Source organism: Schistocerca americana, chromosome 6, assembly GCF_021461395.2.
Source record: "Schistocerca americana isolate TAMUIC-IGC-003095 chromosome 6, iqSchAmer2.1, whole genome shotgun sequence".
Lineage (NCBI taxonomy): Eukaryota > Metazoa > Arthropoda > Insecta > Orthoptera > Acrididae > Schistocerca > Schistocerca americana.
In genome coordinates, this window is record NC_060124.1 from 87,671,205 (window position 1) to 87,690,830 (window position 19,626).

General features: G+C 42.6%; 1 protein-coding gene across 1 annotated transcript in view; it reads right to left on the minus strand.

Moving 5' to 3' along the window:
* Positions 1-5,162: 5,162 nt before the first annotated feature.
* The window catches only part of LOC124619709 (coiled-coil domain-containing protein 85C), a 74,254-nt gene continuing 59,790 nt past the window's right edge, over positions 5,163-19,626 (minus strand). Inside the window, exon 6 of the mRNA XM_047146267.1 lies at positions 5,163-5,953. Within this exon, the coding sequence (XP_047002223.1) occupies positions 5,909-5,953 (45 nt within the window). The 3' untranslated portion in view covers positions 5,163-5,908. The remainder of the gene's footprint in view (positions 5,954-19,626) is intronic.

Sequence of the window (19,626 nt, forward strand, 5' to 3'; positions counted from 1 at the left end):
CCACATCAAAACTAACCAATAAGTCCTTCGGCTGTACTACTATGCTGTTTAATTTACTGAAAAAATGTGCTGAATTCTTGATACATGAATCCGATCGGCCCACATACGGTCGTAATAGTGTTGTCGAGAATTCGGCAATTGAGTAGGTGGGCAGACCAATAGTTGTCACTATCGGCCTTAGAGGAAATGTTCTTTGTGCACTTTCGGCAATCCCTAAAGTCTTGGTGCTAATGCAACTGAAATGAACAGACTTTTCTGTATGCTCTGTTCAATAGAGGACTTCTTTATCAACTGCGTAACAGTTCTAAGAACTTTGTCAGTGGGGTCTTTACTTAGTTTCCTATATGTTTGCAGATCTAATAAGTCATTAATCTTACTATAATAGTCAGTCACATTCAAAACAACCGTTGAATTTCCCTTGTCAGTGAGGAGAATGATAACATTATCATCCTCATTCGATAATTTACACACTCGCATGCAAGATACAAGATCATCTAATACTGGCCAAGGGAGCTCGCCAATGAGGTGTACATGGCTACTACAAAAAGAACAGTCAAAAATGACTAATGAGCACAAGGGCAATTGCAGAAGAGGGGAGATTGACAGATCAGCCGTTGGGCAACATGCTTTGCGGCCAGGAGACTACCACGTTCATTTTGATAGGACTCAAGTACTGGCAGCCTCAAGTGGATACCATGAAAGGCTGAACAGAGAACCTACAGTGATTACAAAATACCCCAGGAATTTTATTAAGGAGGAGGTGGGCTTGTAATTGAATGGCATTTGGATTCTGGGGCTGAAGAAGATGTGTACCAGTCTTCCACCACGTGTTGATTGCAACACTGGATGATGGCAGTCAACAACGGCCAATTGTGCTCGCATATTCAAAACATGTGATATCACACCACAGCATAGAAGTGCAATTTTGCTGTAGTCAGTAGCGAGCCAGGGTGTGAATCAGACCTTCAAAAAGCTATGATCATCCTTGAAAATGTCGTCCGCAAAATGGGGACGAAGCATCAGATTTCAAGGTGAAAGCCATTTGACCACGGAATAACAGCCAAAAACATTTTATTAATTGTGACATTTCCAGTTGTGAAAGTTTACATTTTACAAAGAACAGCACTGTTGTGCATTTCGTTTTGTCCACTTAGGTGTTAAGTAACAGTTCTGTTACTTTGCACATCAAATGTCAGAAGTGTTTCGTCCACGTTCGCTATTTGTCTTAGTTCCATGTTGGTTTTCTTTCGATGTTGAATAATACAATGATGGAAAGATAATATATTTGCTTCAGACTCTTGTGGCATTGTCTGTGATATTTTGGTTTTGGTTTGCATGATGTTTCAAAAACATGTAGCGCCAACCAACTCCACCCTTAAAGTCTGTTAAGTTCCACTGTTGAGCTAGCTTACAAGTGTGTATTTGAGCCATTTTTGTATTAACTCAAATGCCATTATTGACCATGTCCTTGAAACCATTTCAGTACTCCTCATCTACTCTTGGCCATTTTGCATTCAGTCCTCTATTTGCACATTTAGTCTTCATTTTTCTTCAATTCTTCTTTACTATCCTGCCAATCACGAATGGTTTTTTCTGTTAGTGAAGGGCCGAAATGTTGCTCAGCTGCTCTGTTTCCATATTCTTCTGCATATGCTATTACTTTCAATTTATAGCTCACATCATACAAATACTTTTTATTTTTTCCACTACGAAACTAGCTGTTAACAAAAGTATTGTACTGTTACCGATAATAAAAATCACTTTCGATTCACGCTCACCATAGACTGCAATGACGCATCATAGACTAGACAGTGTTCTGGGTTTGTGGTGGCAGGGCGGAAGGGAGACAGTGTTAGCAAGCTTATGAATCCTCGTAACTCATGTTCATCGCATTGGTGCACTGCTGCTGCCAGTTGAATCTAATGTTGCCAGGTGGAGATAGGTTTCCCGCGGCATTGAATATATGGCCAGTTTTAAGACTGGTGAGAATTTTAAATCAAACACTGGACATTTGTATATTGATTTTGAGTATAAGATGCACCTGAATTTTGGAGGCAATTTTTCGAAGAAAAAAGTGCACCTTATGGTCCATAAAATACTGCAGGTCCTTTTCAAGACCACCACAATCTCGATCAACTTCGAGGAATTTTCAAAAACCAAATCAGTTTTATTATCTGACCTACGTCAAAAACACGACTATGATAGGTTTCGCAAACAAGAAACCCACCAAGGTATGAATGTCTACCGACCAAGAATTCATGGCATGAGACTAGTTATAGAGAGACCTCAGTCAAAGTGTTCCGCAAACCAAGCCTAGTGATAACAGATGACGATGACACTGAAATCCTAACTGGAACTCGACAAGTGTACAGTAACTTCTCTCAACAACCCCACTGCCACAAATTTGTTTTCCAACCTTCAGGCAGTCACCACAACCAGTAAAAAGAAAGGAGAGGAAAAAAACAACAAAAAACAGAGATGTCAACAACCAACAAATTGATTGGGGTTATAGCGCAATGTAACAACAATGGACTCGAGATTAACCTGCGGGCAGGGTGCCAGCAACTCAAATTCGTCCATTACCTAAAGCAACTGAAGACATTCTGTTGCTGACAATGGAAGAAGAGTTTCAACACTGATCTCCTTTTTGTCAGCTGTGACATCAACCAAATTATAAAGAAGCAGATTCTCCAAGCAATACCCTCTACACAACACAGTTATGTACACCACACAAAAAGTTTTACAACCTCAGTTGCACATTTCTGAAGCAGCCTCAACTTTAAAAAGGCCAAGTGGAATGACTTCAGCAAAATGGTTGAATACAAAATGTTGGAAATAGATTAGGCTGCAGAACCAGCTACATACCCGAGGTACCAAGATGACAAAGCACAGCTATATGCTGATTTTTGAGACAGCTTTGAGGAAGAGACACACAGTGATGCAACAAGGGAGTTGTGTGACACACTAATGCAGAGAACATGTTCCACTCACACAGCTGTGTGGTGCAAATTGATGACAAGCCTCAACTTTACTCACAACAGCAAGATGACCTGTTCCACAATAAAGAAATTATCCGAAACCCTCACAAACCTGTATGATTTAGCAACATCGCTGAAAATGAAATTGTCCATCAAATTCTGCTTAATGGGAAGTGCACCAGATAGCGTCTTAAGGCTAGTGATACGGTAACAGGTGATATAAAATCAGAAACTGACACTATCAGCTTGCCCATCACAGCAGATGAAATCACTTTAAGGTATCTGAGCTCTGAAAGGTGGCAAAGCTGTTGCGGTAGACAATGTACATGCAGAATCTCTAAAACACCTCAGCATAAGAGTACTGACTGGCTCAGCCAAATGTTCAACAAATGCCTGCAAATGTTCAACATTCTGAAACTCTGCAGACAAGCTCATGTTGTCACTTTGATCAAGCCAAGAAAGTCACCAGATGAACTGAAAAATTTTCAGCCATTATCTGTACTCTGCCATTCGTTCATGCTATTTGAATGAATTCTTCTAGCCCATCTCATCCCGCTCTTAGTGCACAAGCTCGCTTCCGATCTGGGTGGTCTTCCATAGGCAAGTATTGAATCTTACCCAGCATATCAAGGATGGCGTCGAGAAGGTTTTGCCACCAGTGTAGCCTTTGTTGACCAGAGTGCAGCCTATGTCACAGTAAACATCAGGAAACTTCCCCAAACATGTAAAACACGACTAAAGAATACGGCTTTATGAAGATCACTGAAGAGCTGCTCAGCAACAGGAGATTCTCTGTTAGTCTTCAAAACACCAAAACTTGGTGGTAAAAAACAAAAATAAGGTCTCCCCCAAGGAAGTGTTCTTACTCCCATACTATTTAACCTGTACACCAATGACCAAAAATGTAACAAGGCTTGCACCTCATTTATTTATGCCAACGACCTGGCCCTCACGACCCAGCATAAGACACCGAAGTAATTGAAATACAACTTTCACCTGCTCTTGACAAAATGGGGAAGTATTACATCAGCAGCCTGAAGACAAATCCAAGCAAAACAGCAGTCAGCACTTTCCATCTCTTAACAAATATGTTAACTACATGTTAAAACTGTCATAGCTGGGAACGCCTTTCAATCGCACTCTACCCCTAAATTCCTCAGGGTTATTCTTGATAGGCTGAAATTCGAGGAGCACAAAAGAATATCTTAAAAACCTGAAAGGCCCAAGTTGGGAGCAAGCCCACATGCACTTCAGATGTCGGCTCTAGCCTGGTGCTACTCTGCAGGAGAATATCCTGCCACTTGAAACAGGTTGATATTGCTCTTCACCAAACTTTCCACCTGGTGACAGGATGTCTGATGCTAACCCAGTCAGGAAGACCCAAGTTATGGCCAGAGCAGCTCCACCTTATATCAGGCACACAGTGACAATGAAATCCAAAAGGAGTAATACCAACTCTGATGACATGGACCCATTTCACGGTCATGAACCTGTTGCTTGGCTCCTTGGAGCAAGAGAAGCTTCATCTTGGGTCCTGCCCCTTAGTAAAGGCAAAGGCAGAAGAGAGGCTTCAGTACTGGCAGGAAAGAGCTAAAAGTGATTGGATACCGCCCAGTGAGGAGCTACCCCCAGGAAACAGCCTGTAATGGCCAAATCATTCAATCGTCTTCACGTGGGCATTGGCCAAAGTAAAATGGCCATGTTAAAATGGGGACTCTGTGATAACCAAGACATCTGCTGATCGTGTGGTGTTGAACAGATAATGATCAATTTCCTTGCCTTGTTTCCACTATCTCCTCAGGCATTGTGACGCAAGAGGATCTTGTATCGTCAAGTCCAAAAGCAGCACACATCACTGATGCACTACACTTTATTGCAATGGTTGAAGTCGACATGCTAAAAAGATAATGAAGTTATGACTGAAGTTTTCATTACACTCCTAACTTGCTGTCAAATACTGCATCATGTCTTAGACATTTTAATTACAGTAAAGATTATCAGCTGCTGCAGAACAATTATTGTACTGTATTTCAGGTAATAGCCTCCTCTTAAATTAATGGAATAAACTATGCCACAATAACAGTAGTACCAACAAAAGTTACAAATTGAAACAAAGAAAATGGGAAAGTTGTGTTTCAGGTGGAAGTCATTTGTTTTACACAATGAAAAAAATACTGCTGCATATTCATAAACAATCATATTTATATTTTGGACATATAAAGAATAAATTTTCAACACAGAATGTTCTCAAAGACAATAGCAGCTTTCTTAATACCCTTCTTCTGGAAAGCAAAAACCACTTTCTCAGAGTTGTACTATTGTTAAAAGGCAATGGTTAATAGCATTTGGTCCATACGTCTCAAAGAGATTTCATTCAGAAAGGCAAGAATACACATCTCTCTAATAATTTCACAAAAATATCTTCGGCACACTAAGTGCTGACTGAGCACTTCTGTTAAAGAACAGAACTATAAAAATAGTCAATTTACATATATAAGAAGTGACGAGGCACTGACTTCTATAATGGGTTTTACAAAATAGGACTGGGTGGTAATTATTGTACTGCACAGAGATAACAGATATAAAAATAACTTACTATGGTACAATATTCACATACATGAGTTAAAAATATATACAAACTCTTAAAATGTGTCACATCTCATATAATAACCCTGTACAGTTTGTAACTTGTAAATACTGTGGTGGGATATAAGAAACACTTAAGATACATCCACTTCTTGCAGTCATAATGGAGACAACTGCCACTTTTCATTAGCTCTTTACTGATTGAATATCCAACAAGTCAATAACATCATCAGACAGCCTCAAAAATACTGGGTTTAATAATAAATAATTAACAAAATACTCTCTGATAGGCATACAAATTACAATTAACAACAGGAGATTCCATCTGAATTATATTCAACAAGTTATCTTCGCTGACCTGGGCCTTCTTCAAGTTTCCGCCAAACAACCTGAAGCAATTAGCCACACAATAAATTAGAATTGGATCTATGATCATCATATTATACAAAAAAATAAATGAAAACGTTATATACTAGTACAGCACTAAGTAAAATTAGTTTATATGAAATAATACTGTGGGCTCAACAAAATACTATGTAATTTCATAGATTTTGTTTTCTTCTGACAGAAAACAAATATTGTTTAACGTGGAAAGATTCCAAATGTTGAATGAAATTGTCTTCTGTTGCCATGACATCAGCCAGATATATTGGCTTTTTTTGTTGTTACTGTTACTGTTACGTTACGTTACGTTACGTTACCACTTGTTTCTGGCTAACACCATTATCAAAACACTTAATTCAGTTTTCAAAATTGATGACAGTTGTGTCATTGTGTCTAAGAATGTGAAAAATTTGTTGACATCAGTGATTTGTGTTGCAAAACTGTTTCATGATTTTCATTTTTTTTATGTGCAATGGCAGAGAAATCTGGACAAAAAGAAACAGCTATTTCTTTTAACATGAAGATAGCACTGCTTATGGCAGCTGATGAAAAATACAGATCAACTTTGGAAACCTGTAAAGAGTTTGGCATTGTTAAATTTTATGCTGGGCTGAGACTCGAACCTGTGACCTTAGCCTTAAGTGGACAAGTGCCCTATCCAAACATGACTCACAGCCCCCCTAAAAACCTCACTTCTGCCTCTTCTACTGTCCAAATTTCACTACTGTTCTCCTGCTTACCTTGTGGGACTTGCAGTCTGCTCAGAACAAAGGTGTTATCAGAGAGAGAAGATGATAAAAGAATGGATAGAGCAATTAATAACCAGGGAAAATGAGAATGAGAGAGAGAGAGAGAGAGAGAGAGAGAGAGAGAGAGAGAGAGAGAGAGAGAGGTGGGGAGAGGAAAGTATAGCAGGGTAAGGATGAGAAAAGATGGTGTAATGGTGCCTGCTGTAGTGTGCAGGGACATGGTGGGGACAGGATGGTGAACTGCTGGGTATCCCCATTAGGACAGCAATTTTATTTGGGGGGGGGGGGGGGGGATAGAGGGAATGGGTTAAGCAGATGAGAATGGGGCAGAAGGTGTTTTTGAGCTGGAGTGGAGACGGGATGGGAATAATGGCAGGTGGGGTGACAGAAGCTACCAAAGATTGAGGCCAGGGGGGATATGGAAAAGAAGGAGATGTTGCAGAGATAATTACTAACTAATCAGTTCAGAAAAGCTAGTGTTGGTGGGAAGAATCCAGATGTCATGGGATGTGAAGCAGGCACTGAAGTCGAGCGTATTGTGTTGTGCAGCATGCTCAGCAGCAGGGTGGTCCAATTGTTTCTAGGCTACAGTTGAGCAGTGGCCATTCATCTGGAAAGATAGATTTTTAATGGTCATGCCCATGAAGGCTGCTACAGAGTATATGCAAGAAGTTGGTAGACTACATGCCTGCTTCCACAGGTGGGCCTGCCACTGATGGGACAGGAAACAGCCATGACAGGATTGGGGCAAGGTGTTAGGAGTAGGGATGGACAGGGATATTGCTTACATTGGGTGGTGGAATACAATTGTGAGAGGGGAGAGGAAGATATTTCTCATTCCAGGACACAATGTGAGGCAACTGAAACCATGAGGGAAAATGTGATACAGTTGTTCCCGTCCTGGCTGGTACTAAGTATTAGGTTGACACTTCTTTCATTGGGTACAGTGGGCGAGTGAGTAGGAAAGGTGAGGAATATCTGTTTCTGGACGATTCAGTATCTTCATGATCTAGATTTGTGGTAAGGAAAACGTACCCACATTCTTCCAGAACCTCAACATCATCTCCCCCCATTTGCTTCACCTGGTCACCCTCAGCTCAATAAGCTGCTTTCTGCTATGTAGACCTCTACCGTGTGGATGACTCCATCAGTAACTCTGACCAACTCAAATCTAGCAATCACTAACAGTACTTCCGTTTTGACAGCTGCCACCCATTTAACTCCAAGATGTCCCTTACTTGCAATACAGCCACCCAAGTTCACTGCATCTACAGTGACAAGCAATCCTCTCTAAACATACAGAGGATCTCGCCGAAGCCTTTACAAACCGAAATTTCCTCCCTTCCTTGTTCAGAATCTGACCTCCCACACCTTGTCTTCCCAGTCACTCACCATACTCACTGACCAGTCACAAAGGAGCCCCAATGCCCCTTACGACACATTACCATGCAGGACTGTAGCAACTGATTCACGAACCGTGTTCTTCCCCTGGCTTTCAACAATATTTTGTCATGTGCTGAAATGAGAAACATTCTCCTGATCCTCTCACACTGGGATACTGCTGCACACCCAACCTGTGCAATATCCTTGTTTGTCCCTATTTGAACCCTGCTCTCAACACCTTGCCCCAGCCTGTTATAGGCATTTGCTACACCATCAAGGGCAGGGCCACCTGTGAAAAAAGCTTTGTAGTCTACCAACTCAACTGGAAATGCAGTGCAGCATTATATGTTGGCATGACCACTAACATGCTCTCTGTCCGCATGAATGCCCACTGCCAATGCCAAACTGTGGCCAAGAAACAGCTGGACCCCACTGTTGCTGAGCATGCCACACAACAAGATGTGCTTTACTTCAATGACTGCTTCACTGCACTGCCTATGCCATCTGGATTCTTCCAACAACACTAGTTTTTCTGAACTGCACAGGGGCGATGCAGCACCTAGCAGCCAGTCATCGTGCCCCATCACGTCTCTGTACACTCCTACAAGAAGCAACAAATTTTCTTTCAACCCTACCCCCTGCTATCACCCTCCCAAAGCATCATCTCTTCTGTAACCCCATTACCTATCCATACGAAATCATGGTGCCACAGTGTGTGTGTCTCATCTGATGGACTTTGTCCAAAAGCTGATATTCTGCAGTAGTCTAGTTTTAATAGTTTTAAACATGTGCCTAAAAACACACACACCAGGGAATTGGGCATGTGTTATCAGAGGTTACGCCCAGGAGGATCCCAGGATGCAAGAATGTCATGGTGTGTATGTTTCTAGCTAGGAACTCAGGGAGCCTAATTATTGGGTGGGAAGATCCAAATAGCCTGTGAGATTTAGAATGCATACGTGTGCCTTGAGTCATGTTGTAGAGCATGCAAGTCGGTACCATGTTCCACCAAGGTGTACAGTTCTTCTATGCCCATTCATGCACTCAGCCTCTTTAGTGGTGGCCTTCCCTGTATTGTGCAGTGAGCAAAAGTTAGTTGATAAACAACATCTGTGGTTCTGCAAGTTCCTCTGCCTTTAATATTGTAGATTTTATCAGTGGTGACTTTGGACTAAGTGCTAGTGGGACGATGCATGGGGTTAGGAACCTAGGGGTTAGAATAATGGTTTGTGAATGTCATGCAGTTTGCCTAGGATGTTAGGGAAGTTAGAATGATATTGGTGAGGAGGACTTCGTTTCAGGACTTAGCTTGTGAGTCATAGCCTTGGTCACCCATACTAAAGTGATGGGGCATTAATCAACGCATGGGTGGTGCCAAGTGACAAATGAGGTTGTTTTAAATGTTTTGGAAGTGAATGCAGTATTGGCCAGAGGACGAGAGCATGATACTGCCTAGGAGATTTGCTTGCAAGTAAGATCTGTATGGTAGGTGCTGGAATGGAGAGGTGGGTGTACTGGTGGAAAAAAAGGCTGTGTTTTTCTGGTGTGGGAGCAGGGGAAGAGCACTGGTAGGTGGGGGACAGGGACTAGTGAAGGCCAAGGCTAGGGCAGTTAGAGTATAGGATATATTGCAGTGAGAGTTCCCACCTGCACAGTTCAAAAAAAATCTGATGTTGGTAGGAAGGAGCCAGATGGCAAGGGCTATGAAGCAGTCACGCAAATGAAGCACATGGTTTTGGGCAGCATGTTCAGCAAGTGGGTGGTCCAGCTACCTCTTTGCCACAGTTTGTTGGTGCCCAAACAATGCAGACAGACAACTTGTTATTCCTCATGCCCACATAGATTGCAACATAGTGTTTGCAGCACAGTTTGCAGATCACACGGCTGCTTTCACACGTACAAATGCCTTTGATGGAATAGGTAATGACTGCGACAGGAACAGAGTTGGTGGTTGGGGGAGGATGTATGGGATAAGTCTTGCCTCTAGGTCTATTGCAAGTACATGATCCATGAGGCAAGGGGTTGGGACCAGGGGTGCAGCAGGGACAGAAAGGGATAGTGTGTAAGACTTTTGGGTGGTGGAATACCACTGTGGGAGGGGTGGAAAGGATAGTGGGCAAGATATTCCTCATTTCAGGGCACAACGAAAGGCGGTCAAAACCCTGGCACAAAAGGTGATTCAGTGGCTCCAGTCTAGTCACTGCAGTCAGAGAAAATGTTTTAGCCTATAGCTTAACTGTATAGAAAAGGCACCTGTCTGCCACTCAATGTCTCCTTTATATGGTGAGTAGCAATCTATACTTTTCACAACACTGTTGTTATTTCATCCTGGACTTTCCATCATATAAACAGTTATATACTGTATGAAGCAAGGAGACACTGTGGCCATTATTTATCCGTGGAACATGGAGTTCTAATGTATTGCTAGTGATGGTGGCATTCACCTGTAAAATATTCCAGCAGTACAACAGCCCTCCCAATTTGGATCTCTGGTTGGGGACTACTCAGGAAGTGGTTGTCATCAGAAGGGAAAAAAATTGACATTCTACAAGTCAGAACATATAATTTTAGATCCCGTCATCAGGCAAGTAGGTAGGTAGGTAGGTTACAGAATTTAAAGAGGGAAATGGATAAGCTGAAGTTAGATATGGACAGAATTAGTAATGCGGGTTGGCAGGGGAAAAAAAAACCCAGGAATTCTGATAAAGTCAATACAGGGCTACCAAGATAAAATTAAATATGGGTAATACAGGAGTAGGCCTAATAATGAACAACAAAATTGGAATACTGGTAAGCTACTATGGACAGCATAGTTGGAGTATTGTAGCCAAAACAGAGATGAAGACAACACCCACCACAGTAGTACAAGTTTATATGCCTACTAGCTCCGCAGATGTGGAAGAGATCTGGATATGCCGGAATGTTTTGAAAAGATATTTCAAAACCAAATTTAAAATGCAAAAGATTTCCAGTGGCAGATGGGGACTCTAACCACAAGGTTATGAAAAAAAAAAAAAAAAATGCAGATACCTAGGAAATAAGGAGCTGGGACCTGTACAGATCAAAAGAACCAGCAGTTGTTGAGATATTCATGTGGAGTATTAGGGAACTACTGACAAACAGGGGAAGAAACACAATAAAAGATGAATGGTTGGTACAGAGAGATGAAATAGTGAAAGCAACAGAGGATCAAATAGCAAAAGAGAAAATGCCCAGCAAAAATTCTTGGATAATACATGAAATCTTGAATCTGACAAAGGGAGAAGTATACACATGCAGCAAATGAATCAGATGAAACAAAATATAGATATTAAAAATGTTGAAATTTATTCCCAAAATTCAACTTAACTGTACTATCAAAAGCAACAAATGTAAATTTGTGATGGACCAGAACTTGAACCCGTATTTCCCATTTACTGCAAGTCGTGGTCGCTTTACTACTTACATTATATGAGCGAGTACTTCGGACAGACCCAACTTACACATGTCACACACCTATCAATTTCTTCTCACGGTTTATTAATTCATTTATCCAAATTTGCACATCTCATGATTCCCAAGAAGGTTTTGAAATAAGGACAGTTAGAAATCACCGACAATTGTCACTTTCATCACAGCTAGAAATCCGGGTTTAAGTCCTGGTCCAGTACAACTTTTCATATGTCGCTTTACATAGTACATCTACATCTATTCCCATATTTGAAACTGTAGTTCATCATCAAGCATAAATATACAATATAATGTGACAATGGTCCTGTGACAAAAATAACAAATACAGTCTGAGACTTCTCATCGTCTTGATCTTGAAACTTGCATGGGAATCATGAGATGTGAGTGTGGGTAAATGAGTTACCAATCCTGTGAGAAGAAATAGAGAGGTGTATCACATATGGAAGTTTGGGTCAGTTCACGCAGTGTACTCACATAGCCTAAGTGGCAAGTGGAAAATCCAGGTTCAAATTCCAGCCTGGTACAACTTTTCATACTATGAAAAGAACATATTCCTACTCTCCTCATAAAGGAGATGGGGGACAACAAAATGATGAGAGCTTTTGCTCGAAAGATCTTCTTCTAAACTAAAAAATACCCATATATTCATGCAACCACAACTCTCTCTCTCTCTCTCTCTCTCTCTCTCTCTCTCTCTCTCTCTCTCTCTCTCTCACACACACACACACACACACACACACACACAACTGTCTCTGGCCACTGAAGCCAGACTGCAAGCAACTGTGCCTCATAGGAATAGCAATCTGGATACTGGGTGTAAGGACGAGGCTGGGGCAGTGAGGGGGAGGGACAACAGTGTGGTAGTGGGGAGGGTACAGTGCTACAGTGCTGCTGTACTGCTTGTTGGAGCACGCAGGGGTGTGGCGGGGGGACAAGGTAGGGCTGCTAGGTGCATTTGGTAGGTATGACTTTGTGGGAAAGGGGAAAGGAGAGAAGCAGAGAGGGGATAAAAGAGAGAGAGACAAGTGAGTGTGTTGCAGAATAGAAGGCTGTGAAGTGCTGGACTGGGAGAAGGAAAGGGGATAGGTAGGTGAGTGACAGGGACTAGCGTAGTTTGAGGCCAGGGGGTTATGGTAATGTAGGATATACTGCACAGAGAGTTCCCACCTGTGCAGTTGAGAAAAAGGTGGTGCTGGCAGGAAGGATGTAAAAGGCATAAGCTGTGAAGTTGTCGCTGAAGCGATGCACGTTGTGTTGGGCTGTGTGTTCAGCAACTGAATGTCCAGCTGTCTGTGTGGACAAGCTGTCCACATTCCTCCAGAATCGCAACATCCCCCATTCATTTCAACTTGGTCCTCCTCAACCCAACAAGGCACCTTTCTTGATGTTGACCACCTCACTCAAAGATAGCTACATCAGTACCTCCGCCTGTATCAGTCTATCAACCACCAGCAATACCTCCACTCTCCAACAGTTGCCACCTGTTCCATAACAAGAAGGCACTTCCATACAGCCTAGCCACCCATGGCTATCACTTCTGTAGTTATGATCATTACCTCCCCAAATATATCAAAGGTATCACTGAGACCTTCACAAGGTGAAATCACTCCCTCTAACTTTGTACAGAAACAGATCTCCCACACCCTGTCTCTCCAGTTGCTTACCACTTTCTACATTCTCACCGTCTACCCACAAAAGAGCTCTCCGCTGATGACTATCACCCAGGACTCACGCAACAGAATCACATTCTGTGCCGGAGTTTCGACTACATCTCGTTGTGCCCTGAAATGAGTATCCTACCCATTATCCTTCCCAGAACTCCCACAGAGGTTGTCTGCCACCCGCCAAATCCACACAATATCGTTGTCCGTCCCCATCTACGTCTGCTCCTAGCCTCTTACCTCATACATTCCCCTGCCATCACCTATTACAATCCAGTCACAAGCATCACTTATCCCTTCAAAGGAAGGGCTATCCGTGAAAGCAGTCATGTGATCTACAAACTAAACTGCAACAAATTTGCTACATTCTACATGGGCATCACAACCAAGAAGCTGTCTGCTTGCAAATTGTGGCCAACAGACAGCTGGCTCATCCAGCTGCTGGACATGCTGCCCAACACAATGTGCTTCACTTCACTTCAATGACTGCTTCACAGCCTGTGCCATCTGGATCTTTCCCAACACCATCTTCCCTGGACTGCACAGGTGGGAATTCTCCCTGCAGTATATCCTTTGTTCCCATAAACCCCCAGGCCTCAACCTTACTAGTCCCTGTCCTCCACACACGTATCACCCTCAAGCACTACATAGCCTTCTATTCCACCATTGCACCCATTCGTCTCTCTCTTTCTTCCCTTTTCCTTTTCCACTTTCCCCTCCCCTCAGCCCTCCCAACTGCACTTAGCAGCCCTACCCTGTGCACCACATCCATGCATGCTCCCAGAAACACCCTCCCCTACACCTGCATTGCTGTCCTTCCGTACCCCTACCGTAGCCTCCTCCTTACCCCCGCTACCCCAGACTGCTTCTCCCACAAGGTGCAACTGCTTACAGCACTAGCCTCAGTGGCCACAGACACTGGGCATGTCTGCGTGAGTTGTCCTTGTGCGCGCATGCGGTAATCTACACTTTTCATAATATTATCATATTTCCATTCTGGATTTTCCAGTGTTTGGCAAATTTTAGTATGTCACTTTAGGTAGTACATCTACGAGGTCTGTTCAAAAAGTAAGGCGACTTTATATTTTTATGAAAAAATATTTATTTATTCATCAATATTCATGTTGTTCCCTTCAAAGTAGTCCCCCTCAGATACAACACACTTGTGCCAACACTTCTTCCAATCCTCAAAGCACTTCTCATAAGCGCCGTTTGGCACAGCCTTGAATACTTCCCACAATGTAGTTTTTATTTCCTCAATCATTGCAAATCTTCATCCTTTCATAGGTCTCTTCAGTTTTGGGAACAGGAAAACATTGCAGGGGACCAAATCTGGTTAATATGGTGGCTGAAGCAGGATTATAGTGTTGTTTTTGTACAAAAAATCTCTCACAAGCAACGATGAATGAATAGCTACATTGTCGTGATGCGAAAGCCATGAACTGTTTTTCCACAATTCCTGAAGTTTTTTGCATATGGCACATTATGTCAAGGTAATACTCTTTATTGCCGAATGACCTTGAGGCAAAAATTCATCATGCACTATGCCATGGGAAAAAAAAAAAACAGTGAGCAAAACTCTGACATTTGATTGAACTTTGCATGCTTTTTTCAGTCTTGGCTCTCCGGGATGCTTACACTGGGACTATTGGGCTTTGGTTTCGACATCATAACTGTAAACCCATGATTTGTCACCAGTTATGACCCTTTTGAGCAAATCAGGATCATCACTGACATCATTCAAGAGCTCCTGAGTGATGGTCATGCGATGGTTCTTCTGATCAAAATTGGGAAGTTTTGGAACAAACTTTGCTGACACATGTCTCATGCCCAAAACATCCAAAAAAATTATATGACACGAGCCGACAGATATGCCAACATCCTCAGCACCTTCTCTTATGGTGATCTGACAATTTCCCACAACAATTTTCTTCACAGCTTCGACATTATCAGCTGCTGTTGATGGGCATCCAGAGTGAGGTTCATCATTGGCAGCTTCTCGACTATCTTGGAAGAGCTTGTACCACTTCTAAACATTTTTTTACTTAGAGCAAACTCATCTATGCCACTGTCAACATTTCAAGTGTTTTAGAGCACTTGATTCCATTTTTCACATACATTTGATGCAAAAACTTTGCTCCATTTTTTATATAATAATCATTATAAGAGGTTTTAGGTAGGGTGGCAGGTGATCGGCGTGAAAAGAAGTGCTCCATCACAGCGAGGCCCTGGACGTGCGGAATATTTGTGTATAAGGAAGTGGCATCAATGGTTACAAGGATGGTTTCCGGGGGTAACAGACTGGGTAAGGATTCCAGGCGTTCGAGAAAGTGGTTGGGGTCTTTGATGAAGGATGGGAGCCTGCATGTAATGGGTTGAAGGTGTTGATCTACGTAGGCAGAGATACGTTCTGTGGGGACTTGGTAACCAGCTACAATGGGGTGGCTGGGATGATTGGGTTTGTGAATTTTAGGAAGAAGGTAGAAGGTAGGGGTGCGGGGTGTCGGTGGGGTCAGCAGGTTGATGGAGTCAGGTGAATGGTTTTGTAGGGGGCCTAAGGTTCTGAGGATTCCTTGAAGCTCCGCCTGGACATCAGGAATGGGATTACCTTGGCAAACTTTGTATGTAGTGTTGTCTGAAAGCTGACGCAGTCCTTCAGCCACATACTCCCGACGATCAAGTACCACGGTCGTGGAACCCTTGTCCGCCAGAAGAATGACGATGGATCTGTCAGCCTTCAGATCACGGATAGCCTGGGCTTCAGCAGTGGTGATGTTAGGAGTAGGATTAAGGTTTTTTAAGAAAGATTGAGAGGCAAGGCTGGAAGTCAGAAATTCCTGGAAGGTTTGGAGAGGGTGATTTTGAGTAAGAGGAGGTGGGTCCCGCTGTGACGCAGGACGGAACTGTTCCAGGCAGGGTTCAATTTGGATAGTGTCTTGGGGAGTTGGATCATTAGGAGTAGGATTGGGATCATTTTTCTTCGTGGCAAAGTGATATTTCCAGCAGAGAGTACGAGTGTAGGACAGTACATCTTTGACGAGGGCTGTTTGGTTGAATCTGGGAGTAGGGCTGAAGGTGAGGCCTTTGGATAGGACAGAGATTTCGGATTGGGAGAGAGGTTTGGAGGAAAGGTTAACTACTGAATTAGGGTAATGTGGTTCCAGATTGTATTGATTAGAATTTTGAGGTTTTGGGGGGAATGGAGCTGGAAGTGGGAGATTGAGTAGATGGGAGAGACTGGCAAGTTGATACACACAAACAAACACAAACATACACACAAAATTGTGTTTGTTTGTTTGTGTGTCTATCAACATGCCAGTGCTTTCATTTGGTAAGTCACATCATCTTTGTTTTTAGATATATTTTTCCCACATGGAATGTTTCCCTTCCTACCCTTGTAACCGCCCCCGGTGTAAAACCTGTCCCATGCACCCTCCCACCACCACATACTCCAGTCCTGTAACCCAGAACGTGTACACAATCAAAGGCAGAGCCACGTGTGAAAGCACCCACGTGATTTACCAACTGACCTGCCTACACTGTGAAGCTTTCTATGTGGGAATGACCAGCAGCAAACTGTCCATTCGCATGAATGGACACAGGCAGACAGTGTTTGTTGGTAATGAGGATCACCCTGTGGCTAAACATGCCTTGGTGCACAGCCAGCACATCTTGGCACAGTGTTACACCGTCCGGGTTATCTGGATACTTCCCACTAACACCAACCTGTCAGAACTCCGGAGATGGGAACTTGCCCTGCAGTATATCCTCTCTTCTCATTACCCACCAGGCCTCAACCTTCGCTAATTTCAAATTGCCGCCGCTCATACCTCACCTGTCATTCAAAAACATCTTTGCCTTTGTACTTCCACCTCGACTGACATCTCTGCCTAAACTCTTTGCCTTTACAAATGTCTTCTTGTGTCTGTGTATGTGCGAATGGATGTGTGTGTGTGTGTGTGTGTGTGTGTGTGTGTGTGTGTGCGCCCGCGCGCTGTTGATTGCGAATATCTAAAAACAAAGATGATGTGACTTACCAAACTAAAGTGCTGGCAGGTCGATAGACACACAAACAAATACAAACATACACACAAAATTCGAGCTTTCGCAACCTAAGGTTGCTTCATCAGGAAAGAGGGAAGGAGAGGAAAAGACAAAAAGATGTGGGTTTTAAGGGAGAGGGTAAGGAGTCATTCCAATCCCGGGAGCGGAAAGACTTACCTTAGGGGGAAAAAAGGACAGGTATACACTCACGCGCACACACACACACACACACACACACACACACACACACACACACACATATCCATCCGCACATACACAGACACAAGCAGACATTTGTAAAGGCAAAGAGTTTGGGCAGAGATGTCAGTCGAGGCGGAAGTACAGAGGCAAAGATGTTGTTGAAAGACAGGTGAGGTATGAGCGGCGGCAAATTGAAATTAGCGGAGATTGAGGCCTGGCGGATGAAGAGAAGAGAGGATATACTGAAGGGCAAGTTCCCATCTCCGGAGTTCTGACAGGTTGGTGTTAGTGGGAAGTATCCAGATAACCCGAACGGTGTAACACTGTGCCAAGATGTGCTGGCTGTGCACCAAGGCATGTTTAGCCACAGGGTGATCCTCATTACCAACAAACACTGTCTGCCTGTGACCATTCATGCGAATGGACAGTTTGCTGCTGGTCATTCCCACATAGAAAGCTTCACAGTGTAGGCAGGTCAGTTGGTAAATCACGTGGGTGCTTTCACACGTGGCTCTGCCTTTGATTGTGTACACCTTCCGGGTTACAGGACTGGAGTAGGTGGTGGTGGGAGGGTGCATGGGACAGGTTTTACACCGGGGGTGGTTACAAAGGTAGGAAGGGAAACATTACATGTGAGAAAAATATATCTAAAAACAAAGATGATGTGACTTACCAAATGAAAGCACTGGCATGTTGATAGACACACAAACAAACAAACACAATTTTGTGTGTATGTTTGTGTTTGTTTGCCAGCGCTTTCGTTTGTTAAGTTACATCATCTTTGTTTTTAGATATATTTTTCCCTCTTGTAAAGAAGTAGTCTTTTAATAAATGAGCAAAAAATTGTCTACAACTTGTACAGACTGCTAAAAAGAGTTGACAGGAACAAGAAGGGAGCAGTAACTGAGAAGGAATTGAGACAATGTTGTAACCTCTCCCCAATGTTATTAAATCGGCACACTAAGCTACCAGTAAAGGAAACCAAACAGAAATTTGGTAAGAGAATTAAAGTTCAAAAAGACGACATAAAACTGAGGTACGTAGAAGACAATGGAATTTTGTCAGGGACGATTAAGACCTGAGATATTCAACTGAAAGGAATGGATATGGTTTTAAAAAAGAATGGGGTTATATGATGAACATGAACTAAAACAAGAGCAATGGGATATAGTCAAACTAAATCAGGCTGTGCTGACAGAAACTGATTTGTCTTTAGATGCACAACATGCTTCTGAGCATAACATCCTCGAGTTCAATAGCTGCTTCACAACCAATACCATATGGATCCTTCTCTATGAACTATGCAGATGGAAGTCATTCTCACAACAACTCCTTTGTTCCTGTAATCCTCCTGGCTTCGGTCATCACCAACCCACTGCACCTTCACTCTTTATGCAACAGTCTGTCGTTAATGGGCACCCCACACGCTCTGGTATCTCTGCCGCCTATCCATCTCACCTGACCCAACAACCCCTCATGTCAGACAACTGACGAATTGCAATCCCGGCACAATGTAGCTGCACACGTGTGTGTGTGTGTGTGTGTGTGTGTGTGTGTGTGTGTGTGTGTGTGTGTGTGTATCTTGTTAAAGGATTCATCCAAAAAGCTAGAAAGTTTTCATTCCTTTCTGTGTCCTCTCAGAAGCTCACCACTTCTACTTTATGAGTGGTCTCCTTCACTTCTAAATTATTTACATATTACCAGAACTTTCCTCACTATATTTATTTTCTCTGGCGTGTTTCTGTATAAAAGGCTAAATAAGATCGTGAGAAAAGCAACTAGATGTCACCAGTTGTGGGGTTGCAACCCCATTACACAAAAATATCTAGGATGTAGAACTTAAATGAATCAAATATAGAATTAACTAATAGTGAATACAAGGTATGCTGAACAGAATCAATACTTGCCACAGCAATATTTGCCACTAGCAAAACAAATACTGCATATATTTTTTTGTGAGACACTGACAATTTATGTTTTGTTCTGGTAATACTGTGTCACTCATGTGAATGACTTTTGAAAGCTTAGACTCACTGAGAATTCAATATTTTGCTCAAATATATAAATCTTTACAGTTTCATTGGCATTTGTCTACCAAAGTTATCAGAATATCTACAAGTAGAACAACAGTAAAATTATCCTAGAAATGTATATACACAAACATGTTAATCTACAACAGACAGCATACAG